This window comes from Rissa tridactyla, chromosome 1 (assembly GCF_028500815.1).
Source record: "Rissa tridactyla isolate bRisTri1 chromosome 1, bRisTri1.patW.cur.20221130, whole genome shotgun sequence".
Classification (NCBI taxonomy): Eukaryota; Metazoa; Chordata; class Aves; order Charadriiformes; family Laridae; genus Rissa; species Rissa tridactyla.
The window spans coordinates 210946747-210959838 of record NC_071466.1 but is presented as its reverse complement, the minus strand read 5'-3'; the positions used below and the strand labels follow the sequence as shown (position 1 = coordinate 210959838).

Sequence of the window (13092 nt, the reverse complement as noted above, 5' to 3'; positions counted from 1 at the left end):
GGGGCTCCAGCCCTCTGAGTATCTTCGTGGCCTCCTCTGGACCTGCTCCAGCATGTCCGTGTCCTCCTTATGTTGTTGGCCCCAGAGCTGGAGGCAGCACTGCAGGGGAGTCTCACCAGAGTGGAGCAGAGGGGCAGAATCCCCTCCCTGGCCCTGCTGGCCACGCTGTGGGGATGCAGCTTTCTGGGCTGTGGGCGCCCGTTGCCGGTGAATATTGGGCTCTTCACCCAAGCTTCCCCCTGACCTTCCCCCCCGGCTTCCCGGCCTCCCCTCAGACCCGCCGGCCAGAGGCAGCCGCTGCCCGCCAAAAGCCTCCGCGCGCGCGCGCCGGCGCCGCGCTCTCCCCTTCCGGAGGGGGGCGGAGCCGCGCGCGGGCTCCCCCTCACGCCTCCCTCCTCCACCCCCCCCTCCCCCAAGATGGAGGGCTGGAGAGGAGGTGAGGGAGCTGCGGTGACCGGGGACGGGGCCGCCCGGCTCGGGCTTCCCCCCTTCCTTCTCTCTTGCGCTGGGTGAGACGGAGAGGGGGGGAGGGTGCGGGGCGGCCGCCCGTCTGCCCGCTCTCGGGGCTTGGGGAGCCGCTCCCCTTCATCCAACTCCGCTCGGACCGTTGCCGCCCTTCCCCCCCCCACCTTCTCCCTCAGCCACCCGGCGGCGGGCGGGGAGGGCCGGGCCCCTGGCCCGCTGCCTTGGGGGGGCTCTGCCTGCTGCGCGGCGGGAGGGCGGGCGAGTGCCTGAGGTAAATACGGGGGCGGGGGACCGGGAGAGGCGTCCGCCGTCCCCTCCCCGTCTTCCCCAACTTGTGGCGGGGCCGCCCGGAGGCGGGCGCTACCGGAGGCCGCCCTTTCCCGGCGGGGGGGACCTTGGATGCTGAGGCGGGAGAGCCCGGGGGTGGCCGGGCTGAGGGGAGGGAGGCTCTAACCTTCACTCCCGCCCCCCCTTCCCCAGCCCGGTGGTGTGTCCCGGGCTCTGGCGGGGAATCGGAGTTCGGGCCATGCCGCGCTGCGTCCCTTTAAACCCGCCGGAGCTGACAAGGCATCCGCGATCCTTCTGGAAAAGGGTTGTGCATCTTTCTTTCCTCGTCCAGTCACCATGGTTGCATGGCGAGTGCTCGATTCCACTTGGCTAACTCCAGATATTTGGCGGTCTCACTAAAGAAGGGAGGTTTCCTTGTCGCCGTAGTTCAGTTATGGGATGCTTTAATTGTAGCCGGTTCTTAGCGCAGCTTTCGCCTGTGGAAGTCTCTGCCCTCCAAAATGTTGTTCTTCAGAAATGTACATACTGTACAGAATAAAGGTGCAGGGAGGGGTTCGTTGATGTGTTTCACGTTACCTGTTAGAGAAGGGTTGAGTTTGACTCTGTGAGTTGTACAAGACACTCATGGACTGCTATCACAAATGATAATGTGGGGACTCTGGGATAAGGCATAATGATTTCAATTTAGCTGAGACATTAAATAGGATTCTTTACCAATTTTCTTATTGTAGCTTGGTATGTGCCATGTCTAGCTTCACTTGAGACCCTCCAAGAATTATGTAGGAAGGAAAATCTCAGATGTAAATCCATTGGAATCACCAACAGGAAACTAAAGAGTTATGAGGTGGAGTATTTGTGTGACTACAAGGTAGAAGAGGTAAGAGAAACACAGACCAATTTGATCGCTCTTTCAGCTGAAATTTGGAAGCGAGCCAAAGGTAGTTTTGCTCATCATATAAAGTAGTGGGCTGTGAGGACAAAGCTCTTGCTGACATTGAATAAAATATCTTTTAAACTTTGAACTGTAAACAGAAAGTGGTATAACTGCTGCTTTTAGTGTGTTGAAGGAAGGTCTTTTTCTGAAATTACGAAAGAAGATGAAATTTTTTCACCTTTGCTGTCTAGAAATAAAGCAAAATGCTGATGCTTTTAGGTCGTAGCTTGGCATGTATTATGATGCTCTCCTTTATTTGCAGGTAACAGTCTATATTTCTCTCGTGACTATTGCAGTCTGTTTGATGAAGAGTTAGGCCATGTGCTGCAACTGGATTCCTATGGCTTGATTGTGCCAGTGAAATTCAGTCTCAGGGTTTGGCCTTGTTACAGTTATTTGGCCTTTTTGAAATATGTACAAAATGTATGCTTCTTGATTGTAAATACAATATTATGTGTTTTGAATGGATTCCTCTTTTGTGAGGATGGATGATATGACAAATAGTGGTTTTTAGAGATTTTTTTTTTGTAAGTTTAGAATAACTTTTTTGTTCTGTATGATATGACTAGTTAGTATAACTTACTTAACAGCCTTTAACAAACTAGCCCTCTCCAGGTATAACATTAGCAGTCAGAGTTCATCCCAGCTGTTTATTTGTTTGCCCTTAGAGATGATATGTAAAGTATCCAAAGTTGTGCTATAAGTTAATTTGGAAACAGAAAACTTGATTTTTCTCTTTCTCCCCAATTCTAATTGTTATGGGGACATCAAGACCTTTTGCTCTATATGCCGTTGCTTAACTCCAGAGTTTGTCTGTGTACTCTGTGATGGTGGATTTCAGCAAAATTAAATGTGGCTAAATCTGTATCTGTTTCTGTATTTCAAGGGCACAGAATACTATCTTGTGAAATGGAAAGGATGGCCGGAATCTTCAAATACTTGGGAACCTGAGAAAAATCTGAAATGCCCATTGATTCTTCAAAACTTTCTTAGTGACAAAAATGAATACTTGTCTCGGGTGAGAGAAGGCAAAGCACTGAAAGTGAGAAACCATGTTAAAGCTTTGCAGCCTGCGGTTGCAGATTACATTGTAAAGAAAGCTAAGCAAAGAATAGCTCTGCAGAGATGGAAAGAAGAGCTCAACAGGAAAAAGAATCATAAAGCAATGATTCTGGTAGAAAACACTGTGGATCTTGAAGGCCCTCCTTTAGACTTCTACTACATTAATGAATATAAACCTGCTCCGGGAATAAATGTAATAAATGGAATAACGACTGGCTGTGAATGTGCTGACTGCCCTGCTGAGAAGTGCTGTCCAAAGGAGGCTGGATTTATTTTGGCTTACAATAAACAAAAGAAGTTGAAAATCCAGCCCGGCTTGCCCATCTATGAATGCAATTCGTTTTGTAGGTGTGGGCCTGACTGCCCTAATAGGATAGTACAGAAAGGTACACCGTATACTCTTTGCATCTTCCGAACTAACAATGGCCGTGGTTGGGGAGTGAAAACCCTCCAGAAAATTAAAACCAACAGTTTTGTGATGGAGTACGTTGGAGAGGTATGTACTTATCCCATATAGATGAATTCTTTATAATAGAAATATTGGAGATAAATCTTGATGAGCAGTCTCTCAGCTTTAACATTTATTGACTTTACTATATAATAGATAAGTCTACTTTTGAGTAGAGAAATACACTAGACATTCAAGATCAGAGTAACATTTTATTGTCCAGAATGTTCCATTCCAGAGCAATTGTAAACGGTTGAATGTAAAGAGCACACTTTTCCCATGTGTTGCAAAGAATTATTTTAGATACGTACCCTAGTAGTGTTTCTAAAGGCAAGTCCTTCTTCCTTTCATGGCAGTCGTATTCATCATTCTTCCCTGCTCATCTTTATTATTGTAGTTTTTGCTGTTCCCCAGGCACAGCTGTTACCAAACTCCCCACCCCGTCTGCCAGTCCCTTTTCTGTTTTGTCTGAACTTTTAAGGTAGTATTTCCAAACATTTTATTATTTATTTTATTTATTACTTTTGATTAACATCAAGAATAAGACTTGGAGTATGCATGTTACCTGTTTACTCGGTCTCATACTATTTCAAACAGAACCTTCATGTTATAAAATAACAGAACTTGAGATTTTTGTCTTGCCCTGTGTTTATGTGGTTCGACCTTTGCTCTGCTTCAGGGCTCTCTGCATCAGCAGCTCCTGGCAGCCTCTCTGGTCAAGTATTTCTGACATAAATCTGCCTTGCTACTAAGTTTACTCAAAATAATTCCTTCTTTCCCTTTGTACAAATGTCTATGTCTGTATTGTATTTCCTCCATCCTTCCTGCCCCAAATCTTCTAACTTCTCATGTTCATACCTTCCTTGTCAGTCATTCAGAATCCCTCTGTTGAGGGGTTAATGCAGAGTGATGGTGATGTAATTTTGTTGCTTAAAGGAAAGAGTGCATATTTACCCTTTCAGCTGAATCTACTTATTCCTTGCTGCTGAATAAGTTCTCAAGTCTGATGTGTCAGAAAAGATTTTTAGAGGGTTTTTTTGTCCAATTCCACCACGTTTCATACCTGTCTTGCTGCCAAATTGTGATTTCTGTGCTGTGTCTGCACAGCAGAATACATTTAACGTAGCAGGCTGCAGATGAAGTTGTTTAAGCTGTTGCTTCTGTCAGAAGTGAGTAGTTCTATTCCTTTGGGGAGTTTCTGGATTTCTACCTTGTGCTAACCTAGTTGCATAGATTCAGCTTTGTGAAGTGATGTATCTAAGTTGTCATGAATAGGATCTTTTATTGAAGTCAAAAATAGCAGGAAGAGATGCTTCTAGGGAGGGAGGAGATGAATACTGGACTGTAAATATGACTGCATTGTAAAGATTTATACCTGTTGATCTTCGTGTGTGCAAAAGGAAAAACTTGAAATTTTATTTTGTGTGGAGTAAACAAGGCTTTCTGAGTCTAATGAAAATATTGTATGTATAGAAACTTAAAGTAGAAACAGTTGATTGTATCTGTCATCATCAAAACTCTTAATAAAAGGTACTGATATTTTTTACCTGAGACAAGGTAGCGCTGTGCATCGGCTGTAGACAAATTACATCTAGAGAAGCCTCAGTCACTAACAAATTAGTTTAGCGTATGTATGTATTCTGTATTCATTAGAGATGGAATGCTATTTCAACATCAAAAAGTGAATGTGGTATTTTTACTAAGTGTTTTTTTTCTAACTTGATTGTGATTTTTGTTTTAATTTAGTAACAGTGAATCATATGATGCAGGTTTCTTTTTTCCCCATTTTTTTAGGTGATTACAAGTGAGGAAGCAGAGAGACGAGGCCAGCTCTATGACAACCAGGGAAATACATACTTGTTTGATTTGGACTATGACTCAGATGAATTTACGGTAGATGCAGCTCGATATGGAAATGTGTCCCACTTTGTGAATCACAGCGTAAGACCTTGTTTTGTATACTAAAAATTTGGAGAATTATCCTAATTGTCACAGAAGTTATCTTCTCCTACTGTGAATATTTTACCATATTCATGGTTTTTCTGTAGTATGTTTCATGCCAGCACTGTCCAGTCAGTTAGATGACATAATACATAGAACAGCATACTTAGCTTTACTCGGAGTACAACTACCTACAAAAATCGGGGAATGAGATGCTGCCTGAAGTGGGCATCTGGTAGGACTGGGGTTGTCACTGAATCTGCTGGTTCTAGACAACCGAAATAGGGCTGTTTTGGGTGTTGTTTTTTTCCAAGTAACTGAAAGACCTAACACGTGAGAAGTACTTAATAAAATTAGTGAAGAGTCAAAGATGATAGGAATTGATGCATTATTTTGTAGCAGGGCAGGATGGAGAGTTGTGCCAAATTTCATTCTTCAAACATTGTTAGAGGAAAAAATGAAAATTCCTATGCTTTCTTTGGTATGTCTCCCCTGGAGATGCCTTTTTCCCCTCCTCGTATCAAATCTCAACTTGACAGAGAACTTTAAAGTAAATTTTAAACAAGAAATTTTTGTAGTGTTTTCTTTCATGTTCAACTGAAGTACCTAAAGCAAGAAGGCTGCGTTTGTAAAGAAATTATGTATCATTCCTGAACTAAAAATTATTTCTTACTGATGTAATGTTTGTGAGGTATGCAGTCAGTGTTCTACAAATATAGTAAATTTACGTCTTCAGATTTGTGAGCTGATGACATTTGTATTTCATATGAGCTTGCTAGGGAGAAGGATGACGAAGAGTTTTAGATACAACCAATTGCTCTTCACTTTTGGAAATAGGAGTGAAGTATTCTCACTCTTCAGTGTAAAGTTAAATGTCTGACTTCACTTCTGATTCTTCGACGTGGGATATGTTTTACTGTTGAAGAGCAAAAAAGCATGCAGAGTTTAACAAACTGCCTCAGTGACTGCTGACTTCTGACACTTAATCCAGAAAAAACGATGAAGTGGTTTCTAGTTCCTGCTTAGTGTCCTTGACCCTCCCCTGCCAGCCAGTCCTTAGCAGATAATTCAGAAGCCAGGCCGGTTAGCAGTTGAAAATAGATATTTATTCATGATATGAAAATACTATTTCTGGCCTGGAAGCAATGCTTAAACCTAATTACAGAATAGTGAGTGTGTGTGGCTTGAAACGCTAGGTTGTTTTTTCTTTTCTTTCAACTTTAATTCTTTTTGTGGGTAAATGCTAACCTCAGAATGTAACTTTAATTGCTTTGCCAACTTTTTTGTTGTCATCTTTTGAAGGCACCATTATTTTTTTAATAGGCTGTTGCATATTAGTCTAGTTAGTTAGTAGTTGCAGTAGTCTTCGTATGCTGTAAAGGTTGCTTTCTTGAAAGGATGCTAAGCTATGAGTTTTCTCCTTTAACACTGTTTCAAGAACGTAATTTGTGGATTTCAGAAGATAACTTGATTTCAGACTTCTGTCACTGAGAGAAGGATTTCAGACTTCTGTCACTGAGAGAAGGATTTCAGACTTCTGTCACTGAGAGAAGGATTTCAGACTTCTGTCACTGAGAGAAGAACCGGTTCTTCCTTTCCTGTGACCTTGCTTTACTTAGAGACTTCAGTGAAACTTATTGTGCATTTTTCTTAACAGAAACTCCATTAATTTTTGCCTTACAGTGTGATCCAAATCTTCAAGTCTTCAATGTGTTTATTGATAACCTCGACTTGCGTCTTCCTCGTATAGCGCTGTTTTCTACACGAACCATCAAGGCTGGAGAAGAGCTAACCTTTGACTATCAGATGAAAGGTCTGCAGATTTTAACACTGTTCTTGCGGGAGGTTTGGGGCACTGGTGGGTTTTGTTGCAGCCTGACTGACGATAGCATTTTGGGTCAGGCACTGTAACTCCTTAACACAGCTCTGTGGATACTAGAACAGACAGAGCACACCCAGAAGCTTTTACGTGCACCTCTGGTATGTTACCTCCTTCAGCACTCTTAGCTTATAGCAAGGGTTTATGGCTAGAAAGTCTGATAAGGCAAATTATTTTGAAGATTTGTCACAAGAATGCTCAAAGGAATGGTCAGGCTACCATTAAAAAAAAAAGCTTTCCTTTATTCAGATTGGCATTTCAGGTAAACTACTTTCTAAGTAATCTGCTAGTGATAGTTATAGAGTTGTAACAGCTGAGTGGTCTAAGGCACCATAGGTTTGTCTTTGGATTCTGCTGTCTGTAGGCTTCAGTTGTGGATATAGGTCCTACGGTACAGATGTTTAGGATAGAAGGACGGTCCAAAGTTTTTTTTACAGTGAGAACCATCGCTCACTGGAACAACCTCTCCAGGAACTGGAACTCCTCTCCAGGAGCTTTTCAAGACGCGATTGGACAGGGTGCTAGATAACCTCATCTAGGCTCCCTTTCCCATGAAAGGTTGTACCAGGTGATCCTTTGAGGTCCCTTCCAACTTGGGGTGTTCAATGATTCTTTGATAATTGATCATCCACTGAACGCTCAAGGTCAGGTTGGACAGGGCTTTGAGCAACCTGATCTATTGCAAGATGTACCTGCGCACTACAGGGGGTTAGACCAGGTAGTCTTTAAAGGTCCCTTCCAACCCAAATCATGACTTCATTTTTTTTCCAATATGATAAAAAATTCTTGAGGATTGCTGGCAAGGCTGTTGTGTGTGTCAAACTTTGTACGCAGACCGTTTATCCATAACAGCAATGTATAGTTAGCCCAGCTATTTAGTTTTCAAAGAAGCATCTTTATACTCCAGAGCTGTACCTCATTCGTGTAGAAGCTCTCTTTAAGTGCAGACAAATTAATCTTATTTAAATCCTTAAAACTTCTCTTTTTTGTGCTGTCTGGGACACTGGCATTCAACGCAAGCTGCGCTCTCAGCTGACCAGTATGGATACAGACCTGAGGGTACAAGGCTCCAGTTTGTTGAGCTTTGGATTCTGATATGTATGCTAGGTGTTGCGTCAGCAGACGTTGATTATAGCTTCACACAATTCTTTTAAAAACCGGGGCGGTAGAAGGCTTTTGAAGCCATTGAAATACTTAGTACGGTTTCAGTCTGTCTTTTAAAACTTCCTTATTTGTGTTTGTCTGTGTCACAGGTTCAATAGATCTGACTTCGGACTCTGCTGATGGTCTTAGCCCATCCAGAAAGAGGATCAGAACTGTCTGTAAATGCGGAGCTGTGTGTTGCAGAGGTTATCTCAACTGAGTTTGGGTATCCAAAGCCACAAATACTTTGTTCTCTTTTAAATGTGTTTTAAGACGACTCTTCTTTCACACATGAATATTCAAGTATTCTTAGGTCTAATGTAAATAAGTACAGTGAAAACAAGGCATTACGTTTGCAACTGAAATGGCATCGGCCAAAGAAAGAGGTGTAGTGTTTCAGGCCAATAGCAGGGATTAAAAATTGAGTTTTCTAGAACTGTTATTTAGGAAGCAGTAAAAGGTATGATAAGAGAACTCCTTAAAATATACCTTGATTTGAATATTCGATTGTGAGCTTACAGATGCAGGCCTTTTAGGAGCTGATTTCAGTGGGATGAAGTGATGTTACATATTTTCTATACCTTGAAAAGCCTGGAGGCATTTGATTTGAATCCTGAATCCTTGCTGACAGTTCTTTTGCATTTTTATTGTGTAAATAAAAGCTTCAAGAGATTAGCAATAACATTTATGGCAAAAGGGTGAAGGATTAAGGTCAGCCATCAGACTGTGTCTAAATAAAGGTTCACAGGAATGCAAATTCTAAAGTGTCCATTGAACCCCATGCAAGTAAAGAAATTGGTTTTAGCAGATTCTAGATGTAAGATCAAGGTCTCAAACGTTTTTACCTGATGTTATTTAGAAGTTTTACAAACAGCTATGGGTTGTGGTTTTTTTCCCAATTGTTATGTTCTGATTTTTAGTTAGGATGCTGTAGGAGGTCTGCAGTTCTACAGAGAATTTGTAAATACCAGATTATCAGTAGTAACGTACGCTGTTTGTTTTCATTGCAGAAATTTGGCAGTCATTGCTGAAACAAATGACTGGCTTCAGTTTGGAAAGAGATAACAAAAGAATAGGGGGAGCAGCCCATTGTCTAATGAGCTAATGGGTTATGGAGATATGCTCAGTTATCTGTTAGGTTCAAAAATACCATAGGAATTTATTTGTATTCACAACTGGTTTTGATTAAGTTTTTACATACTGTGACTTTTTTATCTGGTGACAGACTTGTAAGATACTAGGCCTGTTTTTTCTTTCTGCAAAAATGTTAAGTGAAGTTAGACTAGGGGGGGAATTTACCCATTTGCTGTAAACATTTGTAAGATGTTCTTGAATGTAGAGGCTGAGAAATGTACTGTTCTTCAGCTGCTTGAGTATTCTTTTTTTTTCCTGATCATCTTAAAGTTGTCTCAAACCATTTGTAATGTATGCTAAGTTTTGCTTGGCTTCAAAAACACTGAGGAGGGCAGTTGAGGTAGGTTATGAGTGGAGTTAAAGGCAAGGTCCATGCTCCAGGGATGATCCAAGTGCTTTATTCTCTTGGATTAAAAGCTTGTAAAACCTGCACATTGCTTACAAATCATGTAAATGATAGGGTCAGGCAGAATAATGTTGCTCCATAAATGGATGCTAGCTATGTATCATAGGTCAGCTAGTTACCTTTATAAGGTGCACAGCTGTTGGCTCAGGTGAATGAAGTTGCATACCCAGCATATAACCGTTTTACTTCTTTTAGAAAATGCCTTAACTTTCATGTTAATTACTGGCACTCCAAGAGGAGTGCTTCAAAGGATAATACAGGTTGGTTGTTCATTAAGAAGCACAGTTGCATTTGCACTGAAGATCCAGCTCTTTGGCAGAAAAGTGAAATTTTATATGCTGCTGGCCAAAATCGGTTTCACGGTTGGGGTGAAGAGTGTGGGCCATTGAAATTGCTGTCTAAGTTTTGTACTCTACAATACAGAGGGATACACATTGAAATAGATACTTTATATTGTTTAATGAATAGGAGGAAGTTTGCTTAGATTTAAAAGTATTTGACATAACCAGGCTCACCTGTATCCACGTGCTTGGATAAATGCTGAATCTAGTCAATTTTCATCATACCACATCTCTAATGATTTATTTTTTTAATATATAAAGTTGAAGTGGAATGGGGAGCTTTAATGTTAGCAAACTCTAGGTGATCTTACATCATTTGGAGTCATTAGTGCTTTCTCTTGCATGTAGCCCAATTCGGCGATGCCTTTCCACGTGGATGGAGTCTGCAATCTCCAGATCCTTAATCCGCTGCAGCTGTAGCCTTCCATCTCAGTACAGCATGGCGAGAGTGGCTGCTGCAAGAAATGGATTCCTTACCAAATTGTTTTTTCTGGTCTCTCCTGTGCAAGATGACAGAGGGCTGGTTTGACACTCGTTTTGTCGATGTCCATGCCCGGTTTGATTTAAAAATTGCAAGTAAATGCATTTTAAAAGATAAAAGTCTTTTAAGTTTTACTTGAGTTCAGTGTCTGCCTTTTTCCCAAGGCAGTATATGTTACCACCAGCATTGGAATAACACTGCTGTTCGTTAAGGATATGTGTGTTACCTCTTGCGCGATAAATAAAGGACTGTTAATTTTATGTTCTGGGAGGTAACAGTATTTTGTATTTATTTGAAGTAAACCCATGTTTCCAGTTTGCAGTTTAGAGCCTTGAACAGTATTTTATATTTACATATCCACAGACCATTTGGATTGCAGTCAGTGAATTAGCTTAATGGGATGCTGTGTCACTTTTAAAGCTCCTTTTGCTGTTTTTATGAGTTTGGGGGGAAAATTGCCAAATTGGAAAAAGAGAAAAAAAGCTACTTTCAATTCCTTAAGGACCCTAAGCCAGCCTAGCTTCTGCCTTTGTTTTGCTTTGTGGTCTGTTAGCATCGTCATGGCCAGCAGGTCAGTTTGTCTATATGTACTTTGTACTTCTTACAGACTGGCAACCTGTGATCTGTCCTCTAGCTGTTCTTTTTCGTTGGGTTTAATTTTCTTTTTTTTTTTTTTTTGGTAGCAAAACTAAAGCTGCAGGATCACCTGTAAGAAAAGCTATTACCTATTTACTTAATCTCAAAGTTAAATCAGTCTTTCGGTTATTTCTACTGCATGTTTTAGGACTGTGTACATTAGAATATGCAGTTTGTAAGCTCAGGAACACTTTCTTTTCATAATGTGTGATCTCTAGTATTGCTACCTTCCTATAGTTTTTGATAAAATAAATGAAATTTAGTTTTTCTCTTCTTGTTGTCATTCTTAACGCACACACACAAAAAAAAATCTTAGCCTGTCAAAATTTGCTGTAGCAGTAGAATTTGCTTTGGGACTGCAACTCTTAATTCCTGTTCTGTACCCAAATTTTCTAGCACTATATGGGCTGTGAAGGATCATGAGGAAGTCACGCGTTTCCTATTCAGTTTACAGCTGATAAGAAATGGTATAAATTTATGCTACTGACTTGTCTAAAGCGGACTGGGTTCCTGTATATTTAAGCACACTGTAAACTCAGCCCTGAACTTAAATGTATTTTACAGTTAAGGAAACAAGCCAACAGAAGAAAGGTTTGCTCTGTATGACTTTATTCACAGAGGTAGTTACAACGGCAATTCTGCTTGCTCAAGCTTGTTTAAAAAAAAAATAAAAAATTGGTAGACCTCATTTGGAAAGTATGTTAACAAATCCCAGGAACGGAGTGGGCAAGGTGACAGTGGAGAAATAAATGGACTTGAATATCCTTAAAACCATACATACATGGTAGCAATATTTTTTTTTCTTTTTTTCTCCCCTTCCTGCCACTGCTCCCAATAGCAGAATGCGGGCTGGTTTATCATTCACATATTGTGAACGATGGCAGAAAGACTGACAATGTACAGAGAAGGGAGAACTGTCATACTAAAAATCTGTTTAATTCTTTAGGACTGAAGACCAAGTGGATGGGAGACGGCATGGATTTTTAGATGACGTCTGCTGAGGCATTTTTGTAGGGACTGCTATTTAGCAAAAACGTGAATTACATTCCCATTTTAGAAGCTAAGAATTTTGGCAAAGGGGAAGTTATGACAGCACACGAGCATGGAGAATCCATTGTTTTGATTTAAAAAAGAAATCTAAACTTGTCTGAACTCAGGGAAGTCAACAGAATGTTGCAGAGGAGGTGAAATTTGGAAATATAAGAGTCTTGAGTAATATAGTGGCCTGTCCAGGTTAACAGGTTAGCTTCTGTTGCTGTGACTTAGCCTCCAAGGCAGGCTACACGCCACAGGATTTTATTTTTAAGTAGTTCTGAAAAACAATTCAGAACAAAACAAAACACGGAGGAGCTGGTGACAAGTTGCTTGCAATGAGTTAGATTTAAACCATAGACAATGGTGTATAGTACCTCATTCAAGAGTTAAAATTGGATGACAATGCTCACTCAGTGTAAACAGAAATTGCTGGAAAAGAACAATTTGATTTAAAAAAAAAAAATATATTGTCATAGAATCATAGAATCTTCATGGTTGGAAAGGACCTTTGAGATCATTGAGTCCAACCATACACACACACAAAAAAACCCAAAGCCCTACAATCTCTGCCACTAGAGCATGCCCTGAAGTGCCACATCTAGACGTTTCTTAAACACCTCCAGGGATGGTGACTCAACCACCTCCCTGGGCAGGCTGTTCCAGTGCCTGACCACTCTTGCAGTAAAGTCATTCTTCCTAATATCTAATCTAAACCTCCCCTGCCACAACTTCAGACCATTTCCTCTGGTCCTGTCATTATTCACCTGGGAGAAGAGGCCAACACCCACCTCTCTCCAACCTCCTTTCAGGGAGTTGTAGAGGGCAATGAGGTCTCCCCTCAGCCTCCTCTTCTCCAAGCTAAACATGCCCAGTTGCCTCAGCCTCTCCTCACATGACCT

The 13092-nt window shown here is 41.3% G+C and overlaps 1 protein-coding gene across 3 annotated transcripts; it reads left to right on the top strand.

The window, feature by feature from the left end:
* The first annotated feature begins 409 nt into the window (after positions 1 to 409).
* On the top strand, positions 410 to 13080 carry SUV39H2 (SUV39H2 histone lysine methyltransferase). 3 transcript variants are annotated; one of them, XM_054194980.1, is made up of 7 exons: positions 410 to 436; positions 1485 to 1630; positions 2574 to 3245; positions 4992 to 5138; positions 6822 to 6951; positions 8271 to 8386; positions 12105 to 13080. In XM_054194980.1, exons 1-6 carry the CDS (start codon positions 418 to 420, stop codon positions 8378 to 8380), a joined length of 1224 nt encoding a protein of 407 aa, XP_054050955.1. In that variant the 5' UTR covers positions 410 to 417; the 3' UTR covers positions 8381 to 8386; positions 12105 to 13080. The 3 variants fall into 3 exon arrangements, with proteins under 3 accessions (XP_054050955.1, XP_054050944.1, XP_054050935.1); XM_054194969.1 differs by lacking the exon at positions 12105 to 13080 and adding an exon at positions 10390 to 10782; XM_054194960.1 differs by lacking the exon at positions 12105 to 13080 and having other exon boundaries at positions 8271 to 10782.
* The last annotated feature ends 12 nt before the right edge of the window (positions 13081 to 13092 follow it).